Consider the following 27,819-nt stretch of genomic DNA (forward strand, 5'->3'; position numbering starts at 1 on the left):
AGTACATAAGGTTCACTGACACATTCAACCTAATGTCTAAACTGTCCCTTTAGAATTTTGAAACTCTTAGACACTGAACACTGACCAGTCAGTCAGTTTATATGTTACGGCAGGTCTTCTTAAACAGTCTTGTTTCAAGTTGGTAAACTGCTCCATGGACTGGACAGTTTCTGAGCATCAATCGCCAGAAAAATAAAACTAAACCTGTACCAGCCTTTACAAAAATGGCTCCAACACAACCATCTAGGAAATAAAACTTCCTCTTAAACGGAGTGCAAAAAAACCTCAGGCAGTAATGAATCTTGCCACAGATTACAATAAAGTTCACTGACACATGAACTAATGTCTATATTGCAAGGCTTTTGAGAAGCTAAATAGTGTATGCCTCTGGATGGAGTCCCTCTTAAAGACTTCAGGCCAGAAAGTTTCAAAGCATCTATCTGTAAATACTACACATAATGTTAAGTATTTGTTCCTAATGAAAACATCAAGACAAAGGGCTTTACACAAAGGGCTAATTCTAAAGGTACTATGCCTTCAAAAAGGTCATGAAGTATGTCAGGAGGTTAACCTCTAACAAAATGGAAGTGACTCAGATTCACATTCTCAGATTGTCAGTGGACAAGTTATCTTGGCACCATAGCAATGTAGCAGGCTTTTCCTTTATAGTTTTAATAATAAATCATGAATAAGCAAATCATGAGCTTCTTTGTTCGAGGTAGAAATTCTCCCCAGCGCACCTCCTTTTGACAGTACTCAGACTGATGTCCTATAGGCAAAACCTACAAATGTGAGGACCTTTTCAACAAGTCCTCCTAGAAAATGTGCAGCAAGATTGTCTGCCACAACACAATACACTATCCCTTTGATATTCTTTCCAGTATAAGGAATGAAAACACCCCTTTGTTCCAAGAGAGACAGATCTTTCAAAAGAGGCTCAAGAACAACATCATAGCCAAATGTTTTAACATCAAGTTTTGCAGAGAATGGCCGAATATATATTAGTTAATGTGGAGCATAATTCAGGTGGCAGGTTGGCCACGACCCAATATACTGCAGTGATCTTGTGTTTCTTCCGAGATGTTCCTAATGGAACTAATTGCAAACCTCAAAATCATCTATATACAGAATTAATGAGATTCTTGGTTCCTACAGCAAAAAATGTGTTTTGCTTGAAATACTCTCCATCTTGAAATGACACGAACTGAAAGGAAGTACTGGTGCTTTTTTTTTTAAACCACATCTGCAATATTGTCATTTGCCAATATCTGCTGTAACTTCTGAAGAATGGACACATACTGTGAATTAAGGATGTACTCCACAGGTTCGATATTGTAATATTGTCTTCTAAATGCAGAAGCAGAAGGCCCACCTTCATCTATTGCTTTGCTTATAGGGTGAGACTTCCTCTACTAATTCAGTGATAATGTTCTCTTCTACAACACAGCTTTATTTCTTCAATTTTGTATCAAGAATCTGTCTAATAACTGGTGCAGAAGCTGCACATATAAAATTAATCTCCTCCACCAAATAATCAATGCATTTGCTAGAAACGTTGTATACACTTTCTAACTTTAAAAGAAGTGAGTCAATTTGTTGCTGAATATCAATTGATGAATCTTCTGGTGGACTTGGAGTGGGATCTTCACAATCACCATCTTCTGGAACACAGTTTTCGGTTTCATTTAGTAAAACTTGATGCTTACCAATGACCTCCGGCTTAAAATCTTCTAGTGAATGGGGGTTTTGCTTTTGACTTTTGTGTGTAATAAAGGTTCCATATACATTTGTCTTAAATGTACATCCAACAAAAATACATTCTATGGTTATATGGCTCCGTCAATGATTCCCAAGATGTTGAAAGTACTTTTTCATTAGGATATTTTGTTGAACAAACTACACGTGTAAAAAGGAGCGTTCCTCGTGATTTTTCAGCTTCTTCTTGTACATGATATCTGGACAGGTGTGTACGGAGAGCACTCCATGTTTTAAACAAGCATGGGCAGTTCAAATAGAGACACGATACTGAATTCCCCAATCTAAATGTTCTGTGTTGTAGTCTGTAATGTTGCAGATTTCCCCTTGTCCTTGCTCTAGATTTGCAGATTTTACATTGCCATCTCATTAGGGTGCATCTGAGAAAAACCCATGATGGTCTTCACCAAGTGATCAAACTTTAACACAATGTCTGCATGATGTCTGTATATGTGAATACATACCTGTACACAGGCAGGTTTCTTAGCCAACAAGTTGAATTTCGTTGTCTCCTGAAAATAATAAAATAATTGCCCAATATCAACTTAATTCAGCTCAACATTCTCAACTTATTTGCATTTTCGACTGAATGCAGATGATGCCCTTCTATGTGGATTACAAACAGCAGGACAAGACAGATGTCATTTATTTGCAGGCATATATATTTGTTCACATTAACTAATTTCATTTTAATTATATTTCTACTGTGTCAAAGTTTTGCTTCATTTGCCATCACCTCTCTTTATTAGCACTAAATGTAATTAAAGTAGTAGTATAAGTAGTAGTATAATTTAAAAAATATGTTGCTACTACGACTACTGGAGTGCAAGAAAGAATGGTTGGTTGGTTAGACAAGTTAGCTAACCTGGTGAGAGGTGACTGGCATGAATGTTTTGAATATCTCTAATTATATTAAGATGTTTACAAATAAAACTTCTAATAAAACAGCTTCTGATAAAACTTCACACATGTAACCATCTGCATGTTACTGCGTCTTTCCCTCGCTCTTCGCAAAATGGGAAGCAGACGAATACAGTTGCTAGAATTTGGCATGTTGGCTTAATGGTGTCCATCCCCATAAACCGTAAAAAGTTACCAAACGTAACTTTCAGATTCAACAATAAAATTACAATGCTAAACCATCCATGTTGGATTGTCAACACATTACTGAATAATGTTTCTACTGCAGTGTTGCCAACTCCTCGGTAAGGAAAGTAGCTATTGGTTGTCCTAAAAGTCGCTAGAAGTCGCTAAATGACATCATCACCTAATTTGCATAATACATGTTTTTGAAGCTGTAAAGGAATAACGTTGGGAGAGAAAAACATGAGTAAAAAACACCCTAAATATGTTAGAACTACAAATGAACAACATCTGTTGCCTTTGAAATAGGCAGTCACTTCTCAAAAGAACTACATGACTTTAATGCTTTGTATAAATCATTTTTACGTAAATTACATAGTTTTTTTGCTGTGTTGTTAAATGTTAGTACAAGAGTAGCAGTTAGCAGAAATGAATGAGGTGTAGAATGACTGAGACTGTGTGAGTTAAATGCAGTGATTTCTTTTCGTGTCTCACTGAAGACTAAAACATTTATATTTACATCCCGCTCTGTTAATATGGGGCGTGGCGTCAACGGCAGCTTTGGGCATGCGCAGTTCATTTGCAGTGTGGACGTGGAGTGGTGAGGGTCTGCCCCCGCTCCGTAGGACTTAGCCACCTCAGAAAACGAACCGTGAACGCGCACCGGTTGGTCCGCGTCACCACGCCTCTTCTTCGAAGTAAGACGCTCAGTTCATATGCAGTTTTGGGGTTGCCAGCTTCTATTTCTCCCGGAGTCCGATCTAGTAAATATTGTTACCATTAACCTGCCCAAACTTTCTCTTTCTCCTTTTCTGTTTCTCTCTAAAGACCTCATGGCCGTCCCTGGGTCCTACGCTAGTTAGGAATGTCTTAGGGTAGTCAAATAATCCATTTAAATCTCATGATCACCGACAGTTGTTTATCATTCGCTGTTGTTGTTTAATTTTATATTCTTTGTTGTTCACTATTATATCCCTGGTTTAGATTAGTAGATTCACATATAGGTTTAGTTTCATTTTGAGCCAAATCATTCATATGCCATTCTTTATATCAATTGTAATATTAACCATTTAATAAATTTGGACATTTATTCATCCAGTCACGGTGGTAAATACATATTTCGGTCGATGGTATTAGGTCACTGTGCGGAACCAGAACTTAAATCATCCTGATGAGCCCCGAATTGCCATTTGTTGCATTTATGGAAATGAAAACATTTTTAAAAGGTGTTTTAGTGTATTCCCACAACAATATAATGCAACATGTAGCCATTAAGAGTCAAAGGCCAAAATGTCCTCCTGAACCAACACAAACGAGTCTTGCAGCAGATGTGGCAGATGACAGCATCCAAAACCTCAGAAATGAGGTTGAAATAATCAGACCCAAACTTGCGCAGTGAGGGACAGAAGAAAAGCAGATGACTCAGATGACACAGTGAGCAACACCATCCATCACACCCATCATCAATAGAATTTGGGTAAAATTTATAAAGAACTGAAGTCTAGAACAGGGAGCACTGAAGCATATTTTATTAACCGCCTCATCCCACCTTGCCTCAGAGAGTAGGATTCCCAATTCCTCCTCCCACCCTTAACTTTAGAAGTAACTTTAGAACTTTGCATTCCAATCCAGAACATATAAATCTTGAGTGAGTTTTTGGAAGAGCCCATAGTCAAAAGATCTTCAGAGGCAGTATCACTCATCGCTGGAAGGAAGAGAGAGGACAGACCTGTTGGGCGGCTGCCAGGAAGTTGTCGTTTTACTACATTTTGGAGACACTGAGAAGTATGTCAGTGTAGCGGATACATATGTTAGTTATGGATTATGAACGGGGCACCATCCTGATTGCTCAGGAACCAGTATTGTGATAACGGAGATAGGTGGAATGTGGTTTAATCAGTCTCATTACTAAAGGGTAGGGGTGGGCGATATGGGAAAAAAATAGTATCACGATTTTTTTCATAAAATCACAATTTCGATTTTTTATCACGATCTTCCATCCAAAAAAAAAAAACAAAAAAAATTGGGGCTACAAAGCTTTCTTTTTAAGCAGATTTAAATGAATGATATTGCAATTTTCCATGTGCAAACACTGTAAACAAAAAATGTAAACAACACACGTGACACTGTGTCACGTAGGGCTACGCCCCCCTCTCCTAGCTGTCACTCCGGTTTCCCTGTTCCTCATGTCTGTTGTTCCCTGCTCCTTGAGCCCGCCTTGTTGTGTGTTTCTATGGTTTCCCCACGTCTGCCACGCCCATGTCATTATTGTCTTCACCTGTTTCCATAGTTGCCAGGTTTGCGGTTTCACGCCAAATTGGGCTTGTTTGAAAATCCAGCCGCGGGTAAAAATTCTGGGGTCGCGGGGTGCGGTTCTTTGGGCTACTTTTGAGTTGGGCCACCACGGGGGTTACAAGTCAACACAAAGAATTGATCTCGATATAATACTTAATTTGTCTCCATTTTAAACACTTTGTTCTTTGTGCCACCATGCCCGTTTATATTTCATGTTCAGACTGCCTACCTGTTATGACCCCTGCCCGGGATTACGACTCTGTCCATTCAATAAATCTCGCTCTCCTCAGCGTTTGTGTCCGCCTCCCTGCTCTGCGTCACGCAGTTCCTTACACTGTGAAAGTGCACTTTTGCACTAAATATTTCCCAGCACTTTAAACTTAAAGTAAAATATTTATACATATAGTCGAAATTATTCAATATAATTCGCTTTTTATTCACATTATTTAATGGTTGTTTATTTTCAAAACACCCAATCTTAACGTCTTCACGTTCTCTCATGTTTCGTCCTGGAATTACAAGAGGCTCGTATTTGTTAACGTAAAGAGAACTGTTCAGTCAGACAGCTATTTGTTGTGAAACGAAGTAGTTACAATTTCAACCATTTTCAAGTACTTTAGCCTAAATTCCAGCACTTTTCAAACCTGAAACACAAAGCAACTTTAAACTTCGTCAAGTAAATGTTCCTTCCCCTGTTTTAGAGGGGTGTTTCTTTATACTACCACATATCGTTCGCGCGAGGTGTGGCGGAGTCGCGCGCTATGGTCACTTGTGAGGTGGCTGCCCCCGCTGCCCGCATTGTTTCACTTTCGGCATATTACTTGGGATGTCTACGTCTCAAGTGATTGAATAAATTTGTTGTACTGGCATCGGACGTTTTCACGTGTTCTTTGCACACTTTACATATCGCTGTAGTTTGGTCTTGGTCAGTGGAAGAAAATCCGAATCAATTTCAGATTACATAGGTGGATTTCCTCTTCTTTACCCGCTCCTCGGTTTGGCTTTCAGCCGTCGTTGTCCACGCAGTTTTTAGTTTTTACAAACACAACGTGGAGGTGTGGAAGACGCACAGTTCGCTGTGATTGGTCAGTCATACGCCCTACTCTGACGCATCGGTGGGAACCAGCATAAAAGAGTCATTGCGCTGTTTGGCAAAGGCGATCTATACGATTTCTCTAATTTGGTAGATCGCCTGCGATTCTCCACTCGTTATCGCCATTCACGATTTTATATCGTCATATCGTGCACCCCTACTAAAGGGTTAAGCGAGTGAAATGAATGAAAGTGAGATGAGTGAGAGTGAGATAAGTGAGAGTGGCTGCCACAAGGTGCCATTTCTGGGTGGCACAGAGGTCACTTCGTGCTGCTTACATGCTGCTTACACTCCAAACAGGAACCGGACCCTTACAGGAAACTTGGCAGAAAGACACGCCTCCCAATGACCTCTGAGATGTTTTATGATTGGCCAGATGTAGTTCAATTAGCTCTCTGGTTGTTTGCTCTTCTTAAGTACCCTGGATGCTTTCCCGACCCGAATTTCAACATGAACCTGAATTTCAACTTAACCCTGAATTTCCACCTGAATTTTAACTTGAATTTTTGGATACCTGACTGAATTTCACAGGCTTTTTTTTCCAAGAAATAATGGTTTCAGGTTCAGGTTCCGGTGACACTGAAAAAGCTCCATGGAATGACAAGAGAATGAGAGCGATGTTGATAAGAGCATTTTTACACACAGCTGGTACGTTATCTGCAACTGGTATGTTATCTGATATTCCATTCAAGGCACATCAGTTCCATCTAAGTTGTGAATGTCAGAGGATGCCATGGTGACTAAACAATGGGTGGAGTGGGGGGGGGGGGGCAGTGGGTACTGTGCCTCGACGGGTTTTTCTAGATCAACTGGGTGTTCACATGGACAGATGGGAGGAGAGGAGGGTTCAGGCTCCCACTAGCACCCCCCAGAGGAGAGCCAAGGTAGTTCTGGCTATCCATCCCTCAGTCCTCCAGGGTGGGCTACTGAAGCATGGAGCTCCTCTCTCTTGGGTGGAACAGGCATCCAACTTCCTCGCTGCCTCCCACGACTGAGCAAGACCAGGGCAAGACCAGGGCTCCTGGTGTCAGCCGGGAATGGCACAGATGTTTCTGGTGAGCTGGTGAGGTTCATGGCACCACCACAGCCCCCGAAACAGGTGGTGCTGGTCTCTGCTGAAAGTCTTGCCCTTACTTGAAAATATTTTCCACTTGAAAATATTGTAAATAAATATATATCTGCTTCTGATTGGCTGAAGGTGTCAGGTATAACACCTGATAGTCTGAGTGGATTCACCTGGGTCTACTTACCATGCCCTATTCCCAGATATACTTATACGCCTGCGCTGCACTTCCTGGTTGTGAAGTATTGCCAACTATGTTGCATACCGAGCGTTATACCTTCCTGTTGATCTTTCTGTGCACCGACCTCTGCTTGTTCCCTAAACCTCATCTCCTGCCTAGCCCTCTGGTACCTCACGGACTCTGCCTCCCCTTCACGATCTCGGACCGGATTGACCACTCCCGTGTAGCCAGACGAGCTAGCCCGAATACCACCACTGATTGAGAGTAATGATCATCTGGCTAGATAGCATAAATAAATGTTTACCATTTCACACATTTAAATTAAAGTCACCATTGCTCATTCAAGGAAACACTGTCAGCAACATTTAAATGTTAACATAAAAAAATGCAATGCATCTTGTCTGCCAGCAAGATCTTGTTTGCCTAATCTACTCCATCATTTAGGAGGTAAGGGGGAATTCAGAAGAGAGAAATGTTACAGTAAAGCTACTGTAAGTACAATTCAAGTTTTGAAATGTTTGAATAAAAAACAAAACTGAAAAATTGCAGTAAAGTACACAAGGATCCCAGAGAGATGGATGTTCAAACTGATAGCTTATGCAAAGAAAGCAAAGGGGGTCACCCAGAGCAGTAACTGCAAAAATGTTTTGAATGCTGAGTTGCAGTCATTTGTGTAGGCAAATTGCACTGCAGGGTACAATTTGGAATTTGAGCATTTATTTTCCAGACAAACATTCATGTAAAATCATATAGTTTACACGTCAGCAGAGTTCTTTTCCTCTTTGTCATACTTTACATTATACTGAACAGGCTGTGATCAATTTTCATTCTGATGATGTACTGAATGATGTTTTAATCCCATCAGAAAATACCCAGAAAAGAAACATGGCTACCTGCTCTTCTCTGGCACTGCGGTTTGTTGGGAGTGGTAGACATGTTTTTCTATAAGGTTGTAAAGTTTTGATTGGATCTGTCATTGGACTTATTACTGATAAGCACCTTTGTAAAATTATAACAGGAGAAAGGAATTTATCGTATTAAAAAATGAAAAACATTCCTGAATAAAACTAATAATTTTGTGTAAATTGTTTGGTAAAGGAACACTCACATGACACATGATATTTTGTTTTTCACAGCTAGAACTGAGCGGGAGGACCAGCGGACTCTCATCATGAGTATCAAGGTTCAGAGTCTCACTATCCTCTCATGGAACGTCAATGGTTTTACCCAGAAGAAATCAAATATATTTCATTATCTAAAGCTTCTACAAGCGGATGTGGTTTTTCTTCAGGAAACACACATTGGCCCCACTGCAGACTGTCCAGCAGGAAGTACTCAAATTCAGGGATTAGATCCAGACTATGACTGGGCCGTGTTTTCCATATTCAAAAACAGCTGTCGTGGCGTGGCTGTCCTGTTCCGGAAAGGCCTGGGATGTGAAGGACTCAGGGTAGTTGGTGACGACAAGGGCAGATATGTAATTATCAGCTGCAAGATTCAGGAGAAGGAATTTGAATTTGTTAACGTGTATAATCCAACAGATGAAAGGATTGATTTCGAACAGTTTAGAGATACTCTCTTCCCCACCTCTGAAGCCACATTTGTTGTGATAGGAGGTGATTTTAACACCGTTATGGACGCGGAGGTCGACAAAACATCAAACATCCGAAACCGAGGACATAAAGTCCGTTTTACGGGTCTCATGGGTTTTCTAGATACATTCGACCTGGAGGATATCTGGAGGTGGCTTTACCCCGAGGAGAAAAGCTTCACATACTTTGATGTGAAAGGAAAATCGAGGCTTGACTACTTTTTCCTGCCACGCAGAAATTTGACGAGTGTCAACGCTTGCAAGATTCACACTAGACCACATTTAGACGGGCAAGGCTACATTTCCGATCATGCTCCAATATCTCTTCAGATCCAAACTAAGGGTCAGAGGAAGCAATTTTATTCAGGGTTTCTCAGGGATAAAGATACCATGGAACAACTCTCAAACATTATCACAAGCTTCTCACAACTGAATAGGAGCAGAAAAGGAGATTTGTGGCCAGCACTCAAAACAAGGGTTATCTGCGAAATAGACTTTGAAAATAGTGGAAATGATCTCAAATTTCCAAGATGCTTTGCCAAGATTCACATTTCTCGTGTTCTTGATGAGAAACAACCAGTGGAACAGAAAGGTAGATCAAATTCATTCCTCTTTTATTTTAGCCTATTTATTTAGCCTATTTTATGCCTATCAGTCTTTTGTCATCATTTTCATTTTCGTTGATTAACTTTTTCTTTTCAATCTTGCAGGTTTGTTGAGTCTGAGCAGTCATGATCAGATCACACATCCAGGACATTACTTCAGTGAAGTGTCAAATCAGGAGGAATATTTGGATTACTTATATGAAACAAAAATGTTTGAAGACATTGAGTTAACTCTGAATGTGATTCTGACTGAGCCAGTTTCAAAGAAGGAGATTCTCTCTGCAATATTCTCCCTCCATCCTTCTGAGCACTTAACACCTGATGGGCTCTCAGTTTCATTCTACAAGCACTTTGCCTGTAAGATGACGGACCTTCTACAAGCGTTCTTCAACCAAATACTTGATCTACAGAATATCAAGGGTGTTTTTAATGAGTATTTCACATTAGAACCATTCCCAACTGCATCATGGGATTTTGACAATGCTGATCACACCTACTGTGTTCAATATAACAATCCCATCACCATATTTAATACGGACTATAATATTCTAGCCTCTATTCTTGCAGATCGGTTGAACAGCATCATGGGATACATTCTGAAACGAGGGAATATCAGGTCTCTCTTGTCTGTTCAAGACTACATTAATGCTTTTGAGAGAATCAAAACCGAACAACTACCAGTGCTAGCCATCTCAGTCAAAGTAGATCCCAGTGCACTAAAATGGCCGTACCTTTTCCACAGGTTAAAGGCACTAAAATTACCTTGCAGATTCAGAGCAGTGGTGAGATCCTTGGTGCAGACTGCTCATCGTTCAACCCGAGGACTGAAGGTGGGATGCCCACTCACCCCCTCACTGATACGGATCTGCCTCGTTCCTCTAATCCACTCTGTCCATCTCGATGAAAGGCTAGAGGGTGTGAGAGTTGGGGAGGAGCTCGTAAAAGCTACGCTAGAAAACGACAGAGCTGTCTTATTCCTCTCTAACGCACACAGGGCTCTGCACGCTTTTGAGCAGGTGCTTGGGGATTTCATGGAAAATTCGGGATTTGTGATTGATGGAAGACTGTCTGAGGTGTTTATCACAGGAAAGCCTGGTTTTAGCTTGGAGGAAGAGAGGCTACGTTTATTCAAGAGGTCAAGAGAGTTTTGGTACAACGGCTTCCTTGTAGGCTCAGGGGGTCCTGGTCTTGTCTGACTAAGATATTTGTTATCAATCCAAGGCTCAGGAGACAAAGAAAATAGGTACAAATGTTGCACACAGTTTCACTCATGCAGCTTCTCACATACAGTCTGTCTCATGCAGTCTGTGTGCCAAGACAAGTTCGCTGTCTAAATTACAGCAACACTGATAATGTTGCTTTATAGCTTTAATGGTTCAAACAAACTGTAGTTCATGGTGAAATTTTAACAATTAGGTAAAATAAAATGTCATAACCATAGAAGCATTTTGCTTGAACAGTTGAAGGATATCTATCTATCTATCTATCTATCTATCTATCTATCTATCTATCTATCTATCTATCTATCTATCTATCTATCTATCTCACTTTATCAGGTACACCAGATTGGACCCCCTTTGCCTTCAGAACTGCCTTAATCCTTCGTGACAGATTCAACAAGGTACCGGAAACATTCCTCAGAGAGTCTGGTCCATATTAACATGAGAGCATCACGCAGTTGCTACAGATTTGTCAGCTGCACATCCATGATGTGAATCTCCCGTTCGAAACAACTCATTGTTGTGTTCAAGAAACCAGTCTGAGATGATTCGTGCTTATGACATGGGCGTTATCCTGCTGGAAGTAGTCATCAGAAGATGGGTACACTGTGGTCATAAAGGGATGGACATGGTCACCAACAATCATCAGCAAACTCCATGATGTCATCAGTGCACTGATCCTGATGCTGTCTTCATCACCGCCGGTGATGTTAACCACTATAACTTACGGACTGTATTCAACAATTACTATCAACATTTGAACATTCCCACCCGTAACAAGAACATACAGGACTGCGCCACGCCCACACTTTGGACATTCAGATAATCTCTCCATATTTCTTTACCCAGCCTACAAACTAAAACAAACAAACCCGATAACCAGACCAGTCAAGCTATGGACTCAACAGACTGAAGACATCCTGCAGGATTGTTTTGCTACGACAGACTGGGATGTGTTTAAAGCTGCAGCCACTATGGAAGACTCAACTGTCAACGTACAGGACTATGTATGTACAGGAGCATGTGTCTGGCTACATCAGCACTTGTGTGGATAACATCGTCCCCACAACAAAACTGCTAAGTACGGACTGAGGAAAGCCATCACAGCAGGCAAGAGACAGTACAAGGAGAAACTGGACAGCTTCTACTCCACTGCTGACCCTGGGCACTTGTGGCAAGGCCTGCAGCACGTCACAGTCTACAGGACCACTACAAGAACAATCAACTGCACAGACAGTTTACCGGATGACCTGAACAACTTCTATACTCGCTTTGAAATCTGCACCAGCACTGAGAGGCACACACATAACCAGTCCACCCACCCCACCTGCCCCCTACCAGCAGTAACACCGAGCCAGGTTTGCAGAACTCTGAGGAGGATCAACCCCCGCCAGGCACCTGGGCCAGACAACATTCCTGGACGAGCTCTCAGAGTATGTGCTAATGAGTTGGCCCATGTTCTCACCTCCATCTTTAATCTCTCCCTCAGCCAGAGTGTTGTTCCCACCAGGGTTGCAACTACATACTTTCTGAGGTGTATGCAAACATACTATCGTCGCCCCCCGCACTTTACCCCCCACCCCACCAACTCGGCAAATAATTTTCCAGCAACGATTTGGCGCCCCCTCTAGTGCAGCGCACTACGCCAGTGATAGGACGTATCAGTGGAGGAAATGAAGCGGCTTATAGGAGAGAGATGACCAGGCTGGTGGTCATGGTGTGAGGACAGTAACCTCGCCCTCAACACAGACAAGACCAAGGAGCTGATAGTGGACATGAGGAAGGAGAAGAGACCTCACCAGCCACTGTTCATCCGAGAGCTTGAAATGGAGAGGGTAAACAGCTTTAAGTACCTGGGCGTCCACATCAGTCAAGACCTCTCCTGGACATCAAACACCTCTCAGCTGGTAAAAAAGGCTCAACAGCAGCTAAACATTCTGAGGAGGCTGAGGAAGCTTGGGATGTCCCCCAAAGTCCTCAGACATTTCTACAGCTGTGTCATCGAGAGCCTCCTGACCAGCTCTATCACCGCGTGGTATGGCAACATGACTGCGATGGACCGCAAACGCCTGCAGAGAGTGGTGAAGACTGCGGAGAAGATCACCAGGACCTCACTGCCCTCTCTGCAGAGCATCTTCCAGCACAGAACCCTCAGGAGAACTGCCACCATCCTCAAAGACCCCTCCCACCCCCAACATGGACTGTTTACACTACTACCCTCAGGCCGGAGGTACAGGAGTGTTACTGTAAACGTCCACCAGACCACCAGATTAAAGAACTTTTTTTCTCTAATGCCATCAGACTTGTGAACCAGAAACAACCATTTTTCACCTCATGACCATTTGCACATTACTGTTGTCCAATACATGCTATGCCATTATTGCACAATTCATCTTGCAGATACTACTACAGAAATTTGCACTATCTTGTAAATATCTTGTAAATCGTGTTATAATACCAATAGCTTTCTTACATAGCTTACCTCTATTTGGTTATTAGTTGTGTATTTATTGTATTTATCTCCGCATTACACTTTATCTTATAATGTTGTATTTGGTATTCTTGACGAGGGGCAAAGAAAGAATTTCATTGTACTTGGAAACTTGTGCACATGACAATAAACTCTCTTGACTCATCAGGTAGGCTGTGGTGTTGACACGATGCTCAATTGTTACTAATAGGTCCAAAGTGTGCCAAGAAAATATCCCCCACACCATTGCACTACCACCACCACAGCCTGAACTGTTGATACAAGGCAGGATAGATGCATGCTTTGACGTTGTTGACGCCAAATTCTCACCCTATCATCCGAATGTCGCAGCAGAAATCAAGACTCATCAGACCAGGCAACATTTTTCCAATCTTCCAATTTTGGTAAGCCTGTGTTAATTGTAGCCTCAGTTTCCTGTTCTTAGCTGACAGAAATGGCACCCGGTGTGGTCTGCTGCTGTAGCCCATCCGCCCCAAACACTAGGTTAGATGTGTTGTGTGTTCAGAGATGCTCTTCTGCAGATAGTTGTGCGTGAAAATCCCAGTAGATCAGCAGTTTCTGAAATACTCAGACCAGCCCGTCTTCCTCATTCTGACGCTTAGTTTGAACTGCAGCAGATCGTCTTCGCCATGTCTACATGCACCGAGTTGTTATCATATGATTGGCTGATTCGACATTTGCATTAATGAGCAGTTGGACAGGTGTACCTAAAGTAGTAGCTGGTGAGTATATATACACTTTTTTTTTAAGAGTTTAAAACACAAACTTACAGGCCATTTACACATTTTCTGAATTTACTGGTTGTATTATAATCAAGAAACGAAGAAATAATTCTATACTATCTTGGAGTATATTAGCTGCTACATTATAATACTGGTGAGGCGAGAAGTACAAAATAAAAAGGAAGCGATCGCGCCAGTCTCAGGGAAAATGGAGGATTTAATGATAATGTGTGCCAACTGAAAACCTGTGACAAGATCCAAATTAAGGATATAATAGCCAGCGGTCAACTGGTACAAAGACAGACATATAAATATGGACAAACAACCCTCAGGTGATGAGGATTACAGTAGGCCCCACCCACCTGAGGGACGAACACAACGCAACAACAAGACAACATGAAATACTGCCACTGTGGACAGAGACGACCGGCAGGGGCCCCCGTGTCGTGACAGACCCCCCACCAAGCTGTACATCCCCACGGCCGTGTGGCCCGCAGCAACTACGACACACATCACGCAGACGAACACTTACCACAAACGAAGGAGGAAGTAAAGGAGACTGGCGGCTTCCGAAAGGTGGCTGGTTATTCTGTGATGCGCGGGAAGAGAAAAATGAACAGGAAGTGATCACGCCAGTCTCAGGGAAAAAGGAGGATTTAATGATAACGTGCACCAACTGAAAACCCATGACAAGATCCAAATTAAGCATACAATAATCAGCAGTTAACTGGTACAAAGACAGACATATGTAAACGGACTAAATGGCCCTCAGGTGATGGGGATTATAGTAGGCCCTACCCACCTTAGGGACAAACACCACGCAATAACAACAAGACAACATGAAATACTGCCGGTGTGGACAGAGGCGACCGGTGGGGGCTCCCGTATCGTGACAAATACAGACTGCGTTCTGCTTTATTTTTAACCTTTTTAGTCATAGGACAAGTATCTGAAATATATATGAAGATAATTTTATATGTAGAAACTGATTAAATGAACTCTGCATGTTCATTTTCCAATATGAAGCATTGGGAGGGTGGGTCAAGCACAGAGAGGGAGGAGTCAGTGTCTGGATTGGCTGAGAGGGTGTGTCCATGGTAATGCCAATCAGAATGGCTGTAACAGCACACCAGGTGTTCAGGATTACAACTGACTGGGTAGGCTGTCATTGTTCATGGTCATGTCTTAATGACCATAACAGATCTGAGAGGTACACAAATACCTCTAAAGACCCTAAACTTAACCCTAACCCTAGTGTTGAGCTGTTTTGCTGCTGCTCACCAGACCAGCAGAGAACAGCCCAACCCAAGCTGAACAGTCAGATAGCTTTGGGAATTGCTCCAGGGAAACGGAGTCCAGGCCCTTCCTGAGACCCGTTATCTTAAATCCTGTTATCTGAAGTAAGAAAACAAGTAAGAAAGGGTGGCCGTTTGAGGAGTTTAAGACTGGAAGATTTTAGACATCCTGAACTTGTTGTTGATGTTTTATTTCTTAGGTTTTGTTTTCTATACAGTAATGTGTTTTGTTGTTATTATTAGTACTATCAGCATTAACATACATTTGCATAATGTAAAACATTTTTCAGGAATTATACTACAACATTTAATGGATACCACTTCTCTGCTCTGTGTTAGTCATATCAGCAGGACACAGTTCAACAGAAGGAGAAGTTTATCATGCAGAGAGTACTTTACACACCTGGTCTACTAACCCTGGTCTACCAACCCTGGTCTACCAACTCTGGTCTACCAACCCTGGTCTACCAACCCTGGTCTACTAACCCTGGTCTACTAACCCTGGTCTACTAACCCTGGTCTACTAACCCTGGTCCATGGGGAGCTCGTGTTGTTCCCTACATATGCGTCATGTGTTTTATCCATTTCTATTGATATACGTCAATATTAACTCGATTTAACTATGAATCTGTATGAATTTATTAGTCTTTCCGTGCACTCTGCTGTCTCCTCCTTTGCGGTGTATGTAGTGGGCTACCACTCCTTCTGGGAATAATGTCAAGTATGATGTATATCCATTTTGGTCCATCTTACAACAGTGTCAACTGGTGCATCACAATACCTATTAAAATGTCCACTGAATCTATACTTACATTAGCTCTCAGCATTTCTATTAAAGGTCAGAATTCATGTTTACATATTTACATCCAGGTGAAACAGCACAGAGCACTAAAGACAGGTTTAGGTGAGTAAGCAGTATCCAAACAAATGACATAGTACTTCCTTCTCACATCCTGTTCCGTGTGGTCACGTGGATGACTGGTGTGTGTGGTCACGTGGATGACTGTTGTGTGTGGTCACGTGGATGGCTGTTCCGTGTGTCACTGTGCTTTGTCACATCATTTTGTGGTTACTGAAGGTGTTCAGCGTAGTTTGAGGTTCAGAGGGAAATTAGAGGTTTCTACTTTCCATTCACACAAAAGAATTAGAAAAAAAAACAGCTTCACTGTAAGATTTCCAAACAAGGTTTATATGTACACACACAACTGTGGTCTCTCTTTTGTCATTAATGTATCTTCCATGTTTCTTTGGTTTTCTTTGGTCTTTTGTCACACTGTACAGAGCCTCAAACATCTTTCAGGTCAAGACTAGTTTAACACGCAGGTCAGTCTTTCACTTCAGCATTATGGCTTTTAACTCCTATGTGTTTACAAAGGGTGTTGCTGATTACTTTATTTACACTGTGTGGACACAGCAAGTGCACTAATGTAGTGATCATATAGAGGTAGACTCATTTAGTGACTGTCTACCATGGCAATGTTGCAATTTTTACAAATATTTTAGTCAGAAGACCTTTAATATGTGCCTTTGCATTCACTGTGTATAATTATCATTATAATACAGTCTAGCATATATAGTCAATGATAACAACAACCAAAAAAATATATTTATATACATATGTATTCATTGCTGTTCAGCTAAGAATATATTGTAAAGTGGATTCAGTTTGATCACTCTGATCAATCATAATCTATTTATAGATATATATTTATATAAATAAATATTTATAGCTATATTTTCAAGAGAAAACTGAACATATTCAGGACATGTGCAACAAGGTTCCTTACAATAGCATGTAGCTCTGGAATGACACTAGACCAGTATGATGGTCACAAAATGTAATGCCCTAACCCTAGTCCATCAACCTATCCATTCTTAGCTAAATGAACGCACCAGGATTTGAACGAGGTTCCTTTTGATTCCTATATCTGTATGACAGCCATACACCCAGAATCTGAAATAAAATAAAAACAAATATCTGGTAAAAAAAAAAAAGAAACTTAAAACAATGTGGTTGTGTGGTTAGAGGCAGGAATGCAGTAAACCTAATAACTACATTCAAACAATTGATACAAAAGTTACACATCAATTAATTTTTACGTTTGTCAGAGCCTAAATTCTTTATCTAACTGGTTCACACTTGATGGATAAAGCAGTCAACGTGACCCCCTCCCCAGTAATGAGATACAAACCAAAACCACCCACCTCTGTGAAACTGAAGAACAAACTGATTCCACCAACTAAGTTGAGTGCATCCTGTGTGTGGGCCTGGATTTTGTATGAGCATGGTTCACACTGCTGACTTCTGAAACATTCCTGCAATCAAGGGTGACAAATAACACCGGGTTAGAACACAGTATAAATATAACACAGAGGAACACCATGAAAGAGCAATAATTCATCATTGATCTGTGCATATAGAATATATCATATCTAAACATCCATTCATCTGTGTTCTATGATACCACAATTTACATGCAATTTCCAGGACAAAGTTGGAGAGAGAGAGAGAGAGAGAGAGAGAGAGAGAGAGAGAGAGATAAAGAGAGACACCCCATCACACACAGAGAACAATGTTTGATGTACTGCTGTGCGTTTGTTAGGGCAGGGCGACGGTGTTGTGAGGAAGTGCCTACAGCTTCACATGTGCCGTTGTAGTTGACTTGGGTGAAGTCGCAGCAGTTCAGCGTCCTCTCCACGTCCGCCTGCATGTCCCGGGACTTGTTCCACCCCATCTCCAGCAGCACCTTCTACACAGGGGAGGAAGCACACGGGACCACCACAAACCTGCTGCTGGTTACCAGAAGCAACCCAGTCAATAGTCGATAATGCCAGAAAACAAAATAATCTGTTGTTGTACAGCTAAAAATGTTTTGTGAACGTCATTCACACCAAACAAACACTGAACATATTCGTACGTTCACATTTTTTTATCAGGTACCTCCTGTCACGTGGTGCACTGGTGCTTAGCAGTAACACAGTCAAACGTTTTGAAAATACTTGTTAAATAACGAATGGTGAAGATAAGTTAGTAGTGGACATGTGGGCGTACCTGCTGATCTTTGTTCATGGCCAGGCAAGCACATGAGACGGAGAACTGCACTATGAATACGAATGAAAGGACGACCATGTACTGCTCACAGTTAAGGTTCTTCCTCAGTTTAAAAGACAAATGCATTCGAACAATATTTACTTAACAAATGTTGACCATTCTTCCCACATATGAAAGCTAACAAAGAAAGGAGAAATTTCCTGAGACGAGGGTCGGCTGTTGTACGCTGAGGGGAAAAAAACTATAATTTTGAAGGATACAAAAAACAAGAGGACTTGGTGATGTTTTAAAGCTCCACAGAGACCCACGGTTGACACGACGAAGAGGAAGAAACCAACTCCAATGATGGCAGCTACTACGTGGAAACTGGAGACCAAGCCAAGCCATTTGCCCCAGGCTGCCACGGCAACCATCAGCAGACTCACCAGCTGAGAGATTGATTAACATTTATTACCATCAACATTACCATAATTGTAAAAATAAGATCACTAAAACACTTAAATAGTGAGAATTTAATTAAAATGAAAGCAATAAAGAAATTACAATCTACAGTCATATTATAAACAATGTAGAAAACAAATGCATAGGAAACTTCCAGAGAACTGACAACCTGACTACCTGACTACCTGAGCTTAAAAACACACCTCCAGAACACCTAGGAAAGACCTGCTGACCTGTGTTTTTAATACTCACCATATAAAGAATGTTCAGGGCACAAAGAGAGTTTTTAGAGCACACAAACCCTCCACAAGCCATTCTGGATCACGGGATGGTCCGAATCACGGGACGGTTCTCCAGTACTGGAACAAAGCAGCAAGAAAGTTGTCACTCTTCCTCATAGGGAACCTGTCTAGTTGATAAGTGAGAACTGGCCACGCCTCCAAGATTATGCAAATGAAGACCATAGTCAGCAGTAAAACCTGATCTTTCCCCTTAACAAACTGGTTATTAAATGCCACCAGCTTGGCAAGTCCTATAATTAAACATCTGTGCAGGTTAGCCTAGAAATTTCTCTGAAGAGGGCAGGTCAGCTTTTATTTCCTTTTGGCCAATACTCTGGAATTCATTAGCAGGAATCCTGTAAGCATGTGATATACTGACACTCCCAACAAATAAAAACTTTTCCTTATATAGTTTATGTCTATTATTTACAGAGGTGTCAGTCTTCACTTATTTGAGGGGTCACAAAGACTATACCCTAGCCTAAATGGCAAAAAAAAAATACATGACGAATTTACAAATCTAATGCTTTACTAAACTATTAAGAGCATAAATACATATACAACACAAGCACACAAAAAGATAAAATTTCTGAGGCAAATATTTCTACACGTGTTACAGAGACGAGCTCACAGATGCTGCCCTCTAGAGGTGCTTTGCAGTCAAACATTCATTAGAAATGTTCCTTTGAAGATGTGATTCATTATTCATGTTCACATTTTATGGACATGACACCTCTGACTTCATAAACCTCCTAGACCTCTTGTAGAAGGTTTGGGTTTGAGGAAAAAGACAACCAACTGGAAGAAAAAGGAGTTTTGCCATATATGTGCACTTTCAAAATGTGTTTACTAATCATTAATGTGGCAGATTTTGACTTTTTTTTATCTTTGTCTTTGATTAAACTAAATGTTTCTCCTGGTGGTAGCTTAACACTAAACCCCCTGCACTAACACTTACCCCCTATGCAGACACTAGCCCCCTACACTAACACTAACCCCTACACACTAACCCTAACTCCCTACCCTAACGCCTTACACTAACCCTAACCCCTACCCTAACCCATACTTTAACCATAACCCCTAAACACTAACACTAACCCCCTACCTTAACCCTAACCCCTACACACTAACCCTAACCCCCTACCTTAACCCTAACCCCTACACACCAACACTAACCCTAACCCCTACCTTAACCTCAACCCCCTACACACTAACCCTAACCCCTACCTTAACCTCAACCCCCTACACACTAACCCCAACCCCCTACACACTAACCCTAACGGACACTGCGCATATGCCAAAGGCGTCTGACGAGCGGTTACCACTGGCAGCCCTCGGCTTGGATTTAGCGAACCTGAATTAGTTTGTCCCTGTTAAATACTGATTTACTTACACTTGGTTTGGTAGTAATGTCTGCTCCAAAGAAAGGGGACTTGTCTGCTGCTGAAAAGGAGTTACTGGGGGTTATAGCAGCAGGTAACCGCTGGTTATTGTTCATTGTGTTAATACTGTATCACTAATAAGCTCAAGCTAGCCCATTAGCTTAGCCGTCCTAGCTAAATGACAAAACCACTTAACCTGCCACTTCGGTTTTGCGACCTGGAACGACATTTTGCTATTTGTCAACAGGATATTAAGTGTTAACCGTATCGTTAGCTAGCTAGCCGGTTTTCAAACAACCTGTCCGAGCTCCGTTTGTCTGAGCTGAGCATAATCGACTAAGTTTTGCACTAGCAGGCTAGCTCTGCTGCTTGCTGGTGCTCTAGTAACGAAATCAAAATGTCCCATCTCTCTAACTGGGTGATGTTTAATGTGCTAATGTTAGCCACTTGGGTAGCAAATGTTCTTAATAATATAGCCAGCTCTCGTTTGCGAGCTAACGTTACCATCCCAGTAGCTGGACAAGATGCAAGCGTATGTGTGTTGCTGTCGTATTCGATTATTTAATCGATTATTTATTCGATAATTTAAAGGAAATGCGCAGGAAGCCTCTAGGTTGCTTGGCTCCAAAGATGTCCGAGTGAACTGTCTGGATGAGGTTAGTCAGTCTGCAGCGATTTCACCACTTGCTCTTACCACATTTCCATATTAAAGTATTGACTTTGACCTGCTTGGTACTGTAAGCATCTCAATAATTCTGTGGAAGAGTCTTGCCTTCCACAGAGACTGTCGTTTTCTAGACCTGCCTAATCCAGACCCATTCTGCAATGTTTAACCTGCATCAGAAACCTTGTGTATTACTCTGTAGTTTTTCTAGCTCCACGTCTTCAACCTGAGAACACTGCGGTTACTTCATCTTCATCACACACTGTATATCTTAAAACTTGAAGCTCTTTGGACTTTGTGTTCTCTCCGTAGTACGGCATGACCCCTCTCATGCACGCCGCGTATAAGGGCAAGGCAGACATCTGTAAGCTGCTCCTACAGCACGGAGCCGATGTCAACTGCAATGAGCATGAACACGGCTACACGGCCCTGATGTTCGCCGGCCTCTCAGGTACTCCCGCACCCCCCCCCCCCCCCTCCTTCCTCTCAGCATGCACTGTTACTTCTTTAAGTCATGTTTCATTCCCCGAGTCCCTCTTCTGAAGTACTGGTGCTTGTCGTTTTCGAACATGGCTCTGTCCACCTCTGAAGGAAAGACGGACATTGCCTGGATGATGCTGGACGCGGGAGCCGAGACGGACGTGGTGAACTCGGTGGGCAGGACCGCGGCACAAATGGCTGCCTTTGTGGGTGAGCGACGGCTGCGGTGTCGGGGCTCCCTCAGAACCTTCACAGTGCTTGTGTTGTTTAAGCATGCCGAGTCTGACGTGGGATGTAGCTGATGTGCTCTCTCTCTAGGACAGCACGACTGCGTGACTGTTATCAATAATTTTTTCTCCCGGAAGAGGCTTGACTACTACACGAAACCCCAGGGACTAGAAAAGGAACCCAAACTGCCTTCTAAACTGGCTGGACCTTTGCACAAGGTCATCATGAGCACAAATCTAAATCCAGTCAAGGTAAAATAGTTCTGTTCTAGACTGGAAGGCTAAGAGTGGTTTCCAGTCTAACCCTTGGGAAGCCCAGATAGTCCATTCTGTTAATGCAGCCCGGCACCCAACGCATTCATCTGCATGCAGTGCATTTGTACAATAGTTCAGGAGTGTTATGAAAACTGGGCTGGGGCAAAGCGGTGGACTAGCTGGAGGTCACAAGAGTACTGGACTAGCAAACACTGAATAAAGTTAATGGGGGATTTCCTGTGTACTGCAGTGACCGTCAGAATGGACCTGGGGCTCCTCACAAACTTTACTGTCGTCCCGCAGCTGGTGATGCTGGTGAAGGAAAACCCCCTGCTGGCGGACGCCGAGGCCCTGGAGAAGTGCGGCAAGGTGATGGAGCTGATCTGTGAGAAATGTGTCAAACAGCAGGACATGAACGAGGTGCTGGCCGTGAAGATGCACTACATCGGCTGCGTGTTGCACAAGTGTGGCTCCTTCCTCCGAGAGCGCCAGGACAAGCTGGACGGGCTGATCAGGAGGTACCCAGGTCACCGCCACCTCTCCCAACTCGCACTCCTGATGCAGGAATGTCAGCAGCTATCGTACCATTTAAGGAGTTTGAACACCAGATGTTTGAATGGGGGGGGGGGGGGGGTTACTGGTAACGCCAGCACTGAGTATTGAGTCCAGTATACAAAACTCTTGAAGCATCTACAAATCAGTTCTTTGATCTCTGGTCAGGGCCGGTGTTGGCAGCACATGTTGGAATAGGGCTGCTGATTTCAGATCTGCTTTAGTAACTGTAACCACCAATACAGCGGAGGCTGATGACTGCACCATCTGCACGGCTTCTCCGAGGAGCTCGGGGTGTGCAGTGCTCCCCGGTTCTCCTTCCATCTCACTTTCATTCCAAAAATGTGCACATCGTTTTCTGTTTTATTTTTTATTTTTTATTCCAGTCTGCTAAAAGGGCGGGAGAGTGATGGCTTCCCCGTGTTCCAGGAGAAATTCATTCGGGAATGCATTCGGAAATTTCCTTACTGTGATGCTACTTTGCTTCAGCAGCTTGTCAGGAGCATCGCTCCCGTGGAGATAGTAAGTAATGCTCGTGTCTGCCTCTTGTGTTCAGGAGGACACACAACACCTGTACAGTAACAATAGCTGGCCCCATTCTCCAACCCCATTAGGGCATGTGGACACTAATGCTTGTGTTTTTCCTCATAGGGTAACGAGCCCACGGCCTTGTCGGTGCTCAGCCAGGCCATCACGGGACAGGTGGGCTTCATGGAGGTGGAGTTCTGCACCACCTGTGGAGAGAAAGGGGCAGAGAAGAGGTGCTCCATCTGCAAAATGGTAGGGTGGTTCCTTCACAAATCTTGATTTACTTACCGACACCCCCCGCGCTGGACTGACGGGCCTCTGCTTGGTGTTCTCAGGTGATCTACTGTAACCAGGAGTGCCAGAAACTCCACTGGTTCACCCATAAAAAGATCTGCAAGACGCTGCAGGAAGAGAGAGAGAAGAGGGAGGCAGAGTCAGCCAAGCATGTGGAGGCCCAGGCTAGAGGTATCCCAGCCTGTAGCCTTTAAATCCACGCCAAAGAAATCCCAGCATGTAGCTTTTAATGTAGCTTGCATTTAAACACTTGACAAGGTTAGAGGGCCCTTCTACTGTCATATTGGTATAAAAGGATGGTATGCATGTGAGTCCAGTACTGTTGCTGCTCTGTAGACCTGGGCCTGGGTTGACCTCTGTTGACCTGGGCCTGTTTGCATTGCAGAAGCTGAGGAGAAGAAAGCACTGGAAGACGTGACTAGCAGCACAGAGAACCTTTCCTTGGATCAGAGTGAAGCTGGCAACATGTGACCCGTCCAAATGGAAACTGCTCAGAACCCGTGCGGATAAAACGCAGACCGAGGCGCCTCGGTTATGCAGGGCTGCGTCGTCTTCGTCATCGTCATCGGAGACCTGCTTCATTCTAAACGTTCTGATCTCTCCCACGCCCCAAAGCGGGGCAGTCGTCAGAATGTCTGAGGAGGAGGTTTAATGGAAAAACCAACAAAACTCAACAAACTTACAGGATGAAGTTTGTCCACATGTCTCAAAGTTTCAGTCCAGATGTACCACATTGTGCAGTGTTGTTTGTTCTTCTATAGGTGACATTATGTCTGTTATTTGTTTGTATGAGAACAAATTAACATAGTATGGAGTATATTTGAGTACAGGTTTGTTTATATTAAATTGCATAATGATAAGAGACTGCCTTATGCCTTAAAATACGGTCAAATCCGTATAAAAATAGTTGTGGCGCTGGACGGAAAATAAAGTCAACAGTACAAATTCGAACGCGCGACTGTCTTGGTCGTGATCTAGTGGGTTGAGCTCACTGAAGTTGGTGTGCTCTAGCTTTAAAGGGAGTGTCTATAACCACATACATTCACATCTCCGTGGAGTGCATATAAACGTTTTGAAGTGGTCGTCTGTTTTAAATTGACGGTGATCTGAGTGTGTGCGCTGGCCCCTTTGAGAGCTTGGACTTCACACTTTTCGGTTTGACTTGAGGTGTTTTTGTACAAATGGTGCAAAAAGGTACAGGAATGAAGATACCAGATCAGGACGAATGATCACTAGCCTTTGGCTGTTTATTAGAGTGCACAGGTCCGATGTAGGCAGAGTCAAAAACCAGTCGGAGGGAAAAAGATTGTCGTTCATCTGAATTTGACATTAAGGATGCTGTATGCGGTTGAACTCCAGTCCTCTAGGGGGCACCGCTGGACCGTTGTCATACCACACCAGTCCACAGTGGTGAATTGCATGATTGATCTGTTCATGGACCTGTGCTCGTGGGAGTTCCCTGTCCCATTATATGTGCTGAAAATGCCAAACAAATCCATGTTATGCTCCAATCACACACACTACAAGGAAAACCCACATTTTACCTACTCTCTCTTGGCCTTTGTATGCTTCTTTCCGGAGTTCAGTGAACATTCTTAATTATATAAAATTGTAATACTTCCAACTTTCTCTAAAACATTTAAAAATGCAAGAAGCAGCAAAGCGAAACAAAGTGTGTGTGTGTTGTGTGTGAGTTGTGTTGGTATGTGTGTGAGTTGCTTTCACCTGAACACTGATGATGTATTGTGTGCTCTACACTTCATAGGAATGTGCAAAAATTGTGCAAAATCTGATCTCTAAAACAAATTTAGTCTCAAATATGAGTTATTTTGAATTAGCACTCATGTTATTGGAATATTATAGCAATGAAGGTACCAATGTATCTGCCATTATATCTGATTATAAATATTGAGATTATTTAGCATATCGTAGTAAGGAACCTCTTAGTGCTCCACAAGTGATTTTCCTTCCTACAGGGGGCGCTGGTGCTCGTCTGCCGAAGGCGAGAGTGTTGAGTATCCTGTGTCTCTCTGTCACACACACACAGGCACGGTTGGCCACTCCACAGTCCCACCCTTACACACCTGGACAGTGCTGCTTTTCATCACAACCTTCACAACTGCTCAACGTAGTTGGCGCTTACCTCGCCTGTCTAGTAACTCTACAGATGGCAAATGATGGATCACATATTTCCGGTATTCAGGATCTTGTGTAAAGGGATTCAGGAATAAATCTGAAAAGTCGTGTATATTGCAACAACTAGAATTACTTGTCAGTTGACTACATGCATTTTAAAAGTTATTGCTTACTTAAGTAGCACAGTAGCAAGCACCTAAAGAAACATGAGATGGGGATGAAGAGGGAGGAAGACTCACTGAGGGGATGAAGAGGGAGGGAGGAAGACTCACTGAGGGGATGAAGAGGGAGGGAGACTCACTGAGGGGATGAAGAGGGAGGAAGACTCACTGAGGGGATGAAGAGGGAGGAAGACTCACTGAGGGGATGAAGAAGGAGGGAGACTCACTGAGGGGATGAAGAGGGAGGGAGACTCACTGAGGGGATGAAGAGGGAGGAAGACTCACTGAGGGGATGAAGAGGGGGAAGACTCACTGAGGGGATGAAGAGGGAGGAAGACTCACTGAAGGGATGAAGAGGGAGGGAGACTCACTGAGGGGATGAAGAGGGAGGGAGACTCACTGAGGGGATGAAGAGGGAGGGAGACTCACTGAGGGGATGAAGAAGGAGGAAGACTCACTGAGGGGATGAAGAGGGAGGAAGACTCACTGAGGGGATGAAGAGGTAGGAAGACTCACTGAGGGGATGAAGAGGGAGGAAGACTCACTGAGGGGATGAAGAGGGAGGAAGACTCACTGAGGGGATGAAGAGGGAGGAAGACTCACTGAGGGGATGAAGAGGGAGGGAGACTCACTGAAGGGATGAAGAGGGAGGAAGACTCACTGAGGGGATGAAGAGGGAGGGAGACTCACTGAGGGTTCGCAGGCACTGCATGTTTATCAGCTCGTCCACCGTCTCCTCCAGAACCTTCATCTGGTTATTGTGAAGCATCAGGACTCGAAGGCAGGTCAGGTGCTTCAAAGCCCCTGTGTGTGTGTGTGTGTGTGTGTGTGTGTGTGTGTGTGTGTGTGTGTGTGTGTGTGTGTGTGTTTGTATGTAAAGTTGTACACAAAGAAAGGACAGCTTGACGTCTTTTCGTGGGAGATGTTAGGCTTACATGTGACTTCTGTTTCAGTTTGATTTGAAAGCACCTAATAACGCAAGTTATTCAATCAGATTTTAATGATTTATTAGTTTGTCCTGGATGATCCTGGGGCTGTTCAGACGTGTGCACACACATCTTAAACCACATTACATTTGCATTATGAAAATATCATTGAATTAGGGCAAAATGTGTTAAAAACGAACGTATTCAAAATGTTGATTCTCAATTTTGTTTTTACAAGCTGACCTATATAAATCTAATAAATCAATCAGAAAGGCAAGCGTTATGTTTAAATCGAACACACATGTCATTTTATGGATGTACGCCTACCCGAGACAGAGGTGATCTCGTTGTTCTGGAGGTACAGTTCTACCAAGCAGCAGTTAAACACATGGCCATGGACAGCCCTTATCTGGGAAGTCAGAACTTTTTAGAAACCTTTTCAGAAAAGCTACTGACTTTTATAAAACAATGATAAAAATAGACACGAAAACAGAATGAAATGTCTTCAGATTGAAAGATAGAAATAGATTGATTTTACCCTGTTGTTGTTAAGCCATATGTATCTTAACTGGGTCAGTATGGACATATCGGGAACAGTCGTGAGGCCCCTGAGAGTGAAACAGTGCCGTATGACTGTGTAAGATACAGATGTAATCCCATAACACTGTTCCACATTTACAAATCAAACAAATACAGTTTCATTTCGTTTGGCAGCAGTATTACCTTCTTGCAAGGTAAAGTTCCTTCGTGTCTTTTGTAAAGCTGTGCAAAGAACCGCCATATTCCTACAGAAACAGAGTCCACTGAACGCTGAACCACAAACAATCTGGACAAAAAACATGTATGTATATTACGTTTTTGGAAATAGACTTCACCACCTTCCTGATGTCCGTCATCTCACAAACAAGCCTGTTGCCAAGAAACACTGATAACACAACAGCTGATCAGTAGTGTGTTCACAATGGAACATTCCAGAGTGTCAGTTCTGCACTTTACCCATTCAAACCAAACCCAGCAAATGAACACCATTTCAAATGGGATTACTA

At 42.8% G+C, this 27,819-nt stretch overlaps 4 protein-coding genes across 9 annotated transcripts in view; 2 read left to right on the plus strand and 2 right to left on the minus strand.

Annotated features, from left to right (window-relative positions):
- Positions 1-14,637, plus strand: part of LOC143478186 (LINE-1 reverse transcriptase homolog) — a 37,646-nt gene extending 23,009 nt beyond the window's left edge. The window contains exons 3-6 of one of the 4 annotated variants that reach the window (XM_076977150.1): positions 8,607-9,653; positions 9,772-10,282; positions 10,409-10,496; positions 11,223-14,637. In XM_076977150.1, coding sequence (XP_076833265.1) covers positions 8,607-9,653; positions 9,772-10,282; positions 10,409-10,496; positions 11,223-11,264 — 1,688 coding nt within the window. In that variant the 3' untranslated portion in view covers positions 11,265-14,637. Of the gene's footprint in view, positions 1-8,606; positions 9,654-9,771 lie in introns of all 4 variants that reach the window. The other 3 variants (XM_076977149.1, XM_076977148.1, XM_076977147.1) reach the window with 3 other exon arrangements.
- tspan13a (tetraspanin 13a) lies at positions 1,182-21,079 on the minus strand. 2 transcript variants are annotated; one of them, XM_076977155.1, is made up of 10 exons: positions 20,562-21,079; positions 19,140-19,246; positions 18,707-18,874; positions 18,447-18,527; positions 18,031-18,144; positions 17,600-17,710; positions 17,288-17,348; positions 14,632-16,514; positions 2,220-2,267; positions 1,182-1,658 (listed from the first exon to the last, which is right to left on the minus strand). In XM_076977155.1, the coding sequence occupies exons 2-8, from the start codon at positions 19,200-19,202 to the stop codon at positions 16,477-16,479; spliced, it is 636 nt and encodes a 211-aa protein (XP_076833270.1). In that variant the 5' UTR covers positions 19,203-19,246; positions 20,562-21,079; the 3' UTR covers positions 1,182-1,658; positions 2,220-2,267; positions 14,632-16,476. The 2 variants fall into 2 exon arrangements, with proteins under 2 accessions (XP_076833270.1, XP_076833269.1); XM_076977154.1 differs by having other exon boundaries at positions 1,182-1,661.
- On the plus strand, positions 20,188-24,664 carry ankmy2a (ankyrin repeat and MYND domain containing 2a). 2 transcript variants are annotated; one of them, XM_076977152.1, is made up of 10 exons: positions 20,189-20,644; positions 21,142-21,206; positions 21,527-21,665; positions 21,806-21,904; positions 22,013-22,173; positions 22,480-22,694; positions 23,115-23,250; positions 23,380-23,508; positions 23,592-23,721; positions 23,936-24,664. In XM_076977152.1, exons 1-10 carry the CDS (start codon positions 20,578-20,580, stop codon positions 24,019-24,021), a joined length of 1,227 nt encoding a protein of 408 aa, XP_076833267.1. In that variant the 5' UTR covers positions 20,189-20,577; the 3' UTR covers positions 24,022-24,664. The 2 variants fall into 2 exon arrangements, with proteins under 2 accessions (XP_076833268.1, XP_076833267.1); XM_076977153.1 differs by lacking the exon at positions 21,142-21,206 and having other exon boundaries at positions 20,188-20,644.
- On the minus strand, positions 24,642-27,669 carry lrrc72 (leucine rich repeat containing 72). Its single transcript, XM_076977272.1, has 8 exons — positions 27,652-27,669; positions 27,497-27,558; positions 27,312-27,381; positions 27,101-27,182; positions 26,538-26,651; positions 25,694-25,783; positions 25,491-25,580; positions 24,642-25,060 (listed from the first exon to the last, which is right to left on the minus strand). Exons 1-8 carry the CDS (start codon positions 27,667-27,669, stop codon positions 24,864-24,866), a joined length of 723 nt encoding a protein of 240 aa, XP_076833387.1. The 3' UTR covers positions 24,642-24,863.
- Positions 27,670-27,819: the final 150 nt, after the last annotated feature.

The sequence above is a fragment of the Brachyhypopomus gauderio genome, chromosome 16 (assembly GCF_052324685.1).
Source record: "Brachyhypopomus gauderio isolate BG-103 chromosome 16, BGAUD_0.2, whole genome shotgun sequence".
Classification (NCBI taxonomy): domain Eukaryota; kingdom Metazoa; phylum Chordata; class Actinopteri; order Gymnotiformes; family Hypopomidae; genus Brachyhypopomus; species Brachyhypopomus gauderio.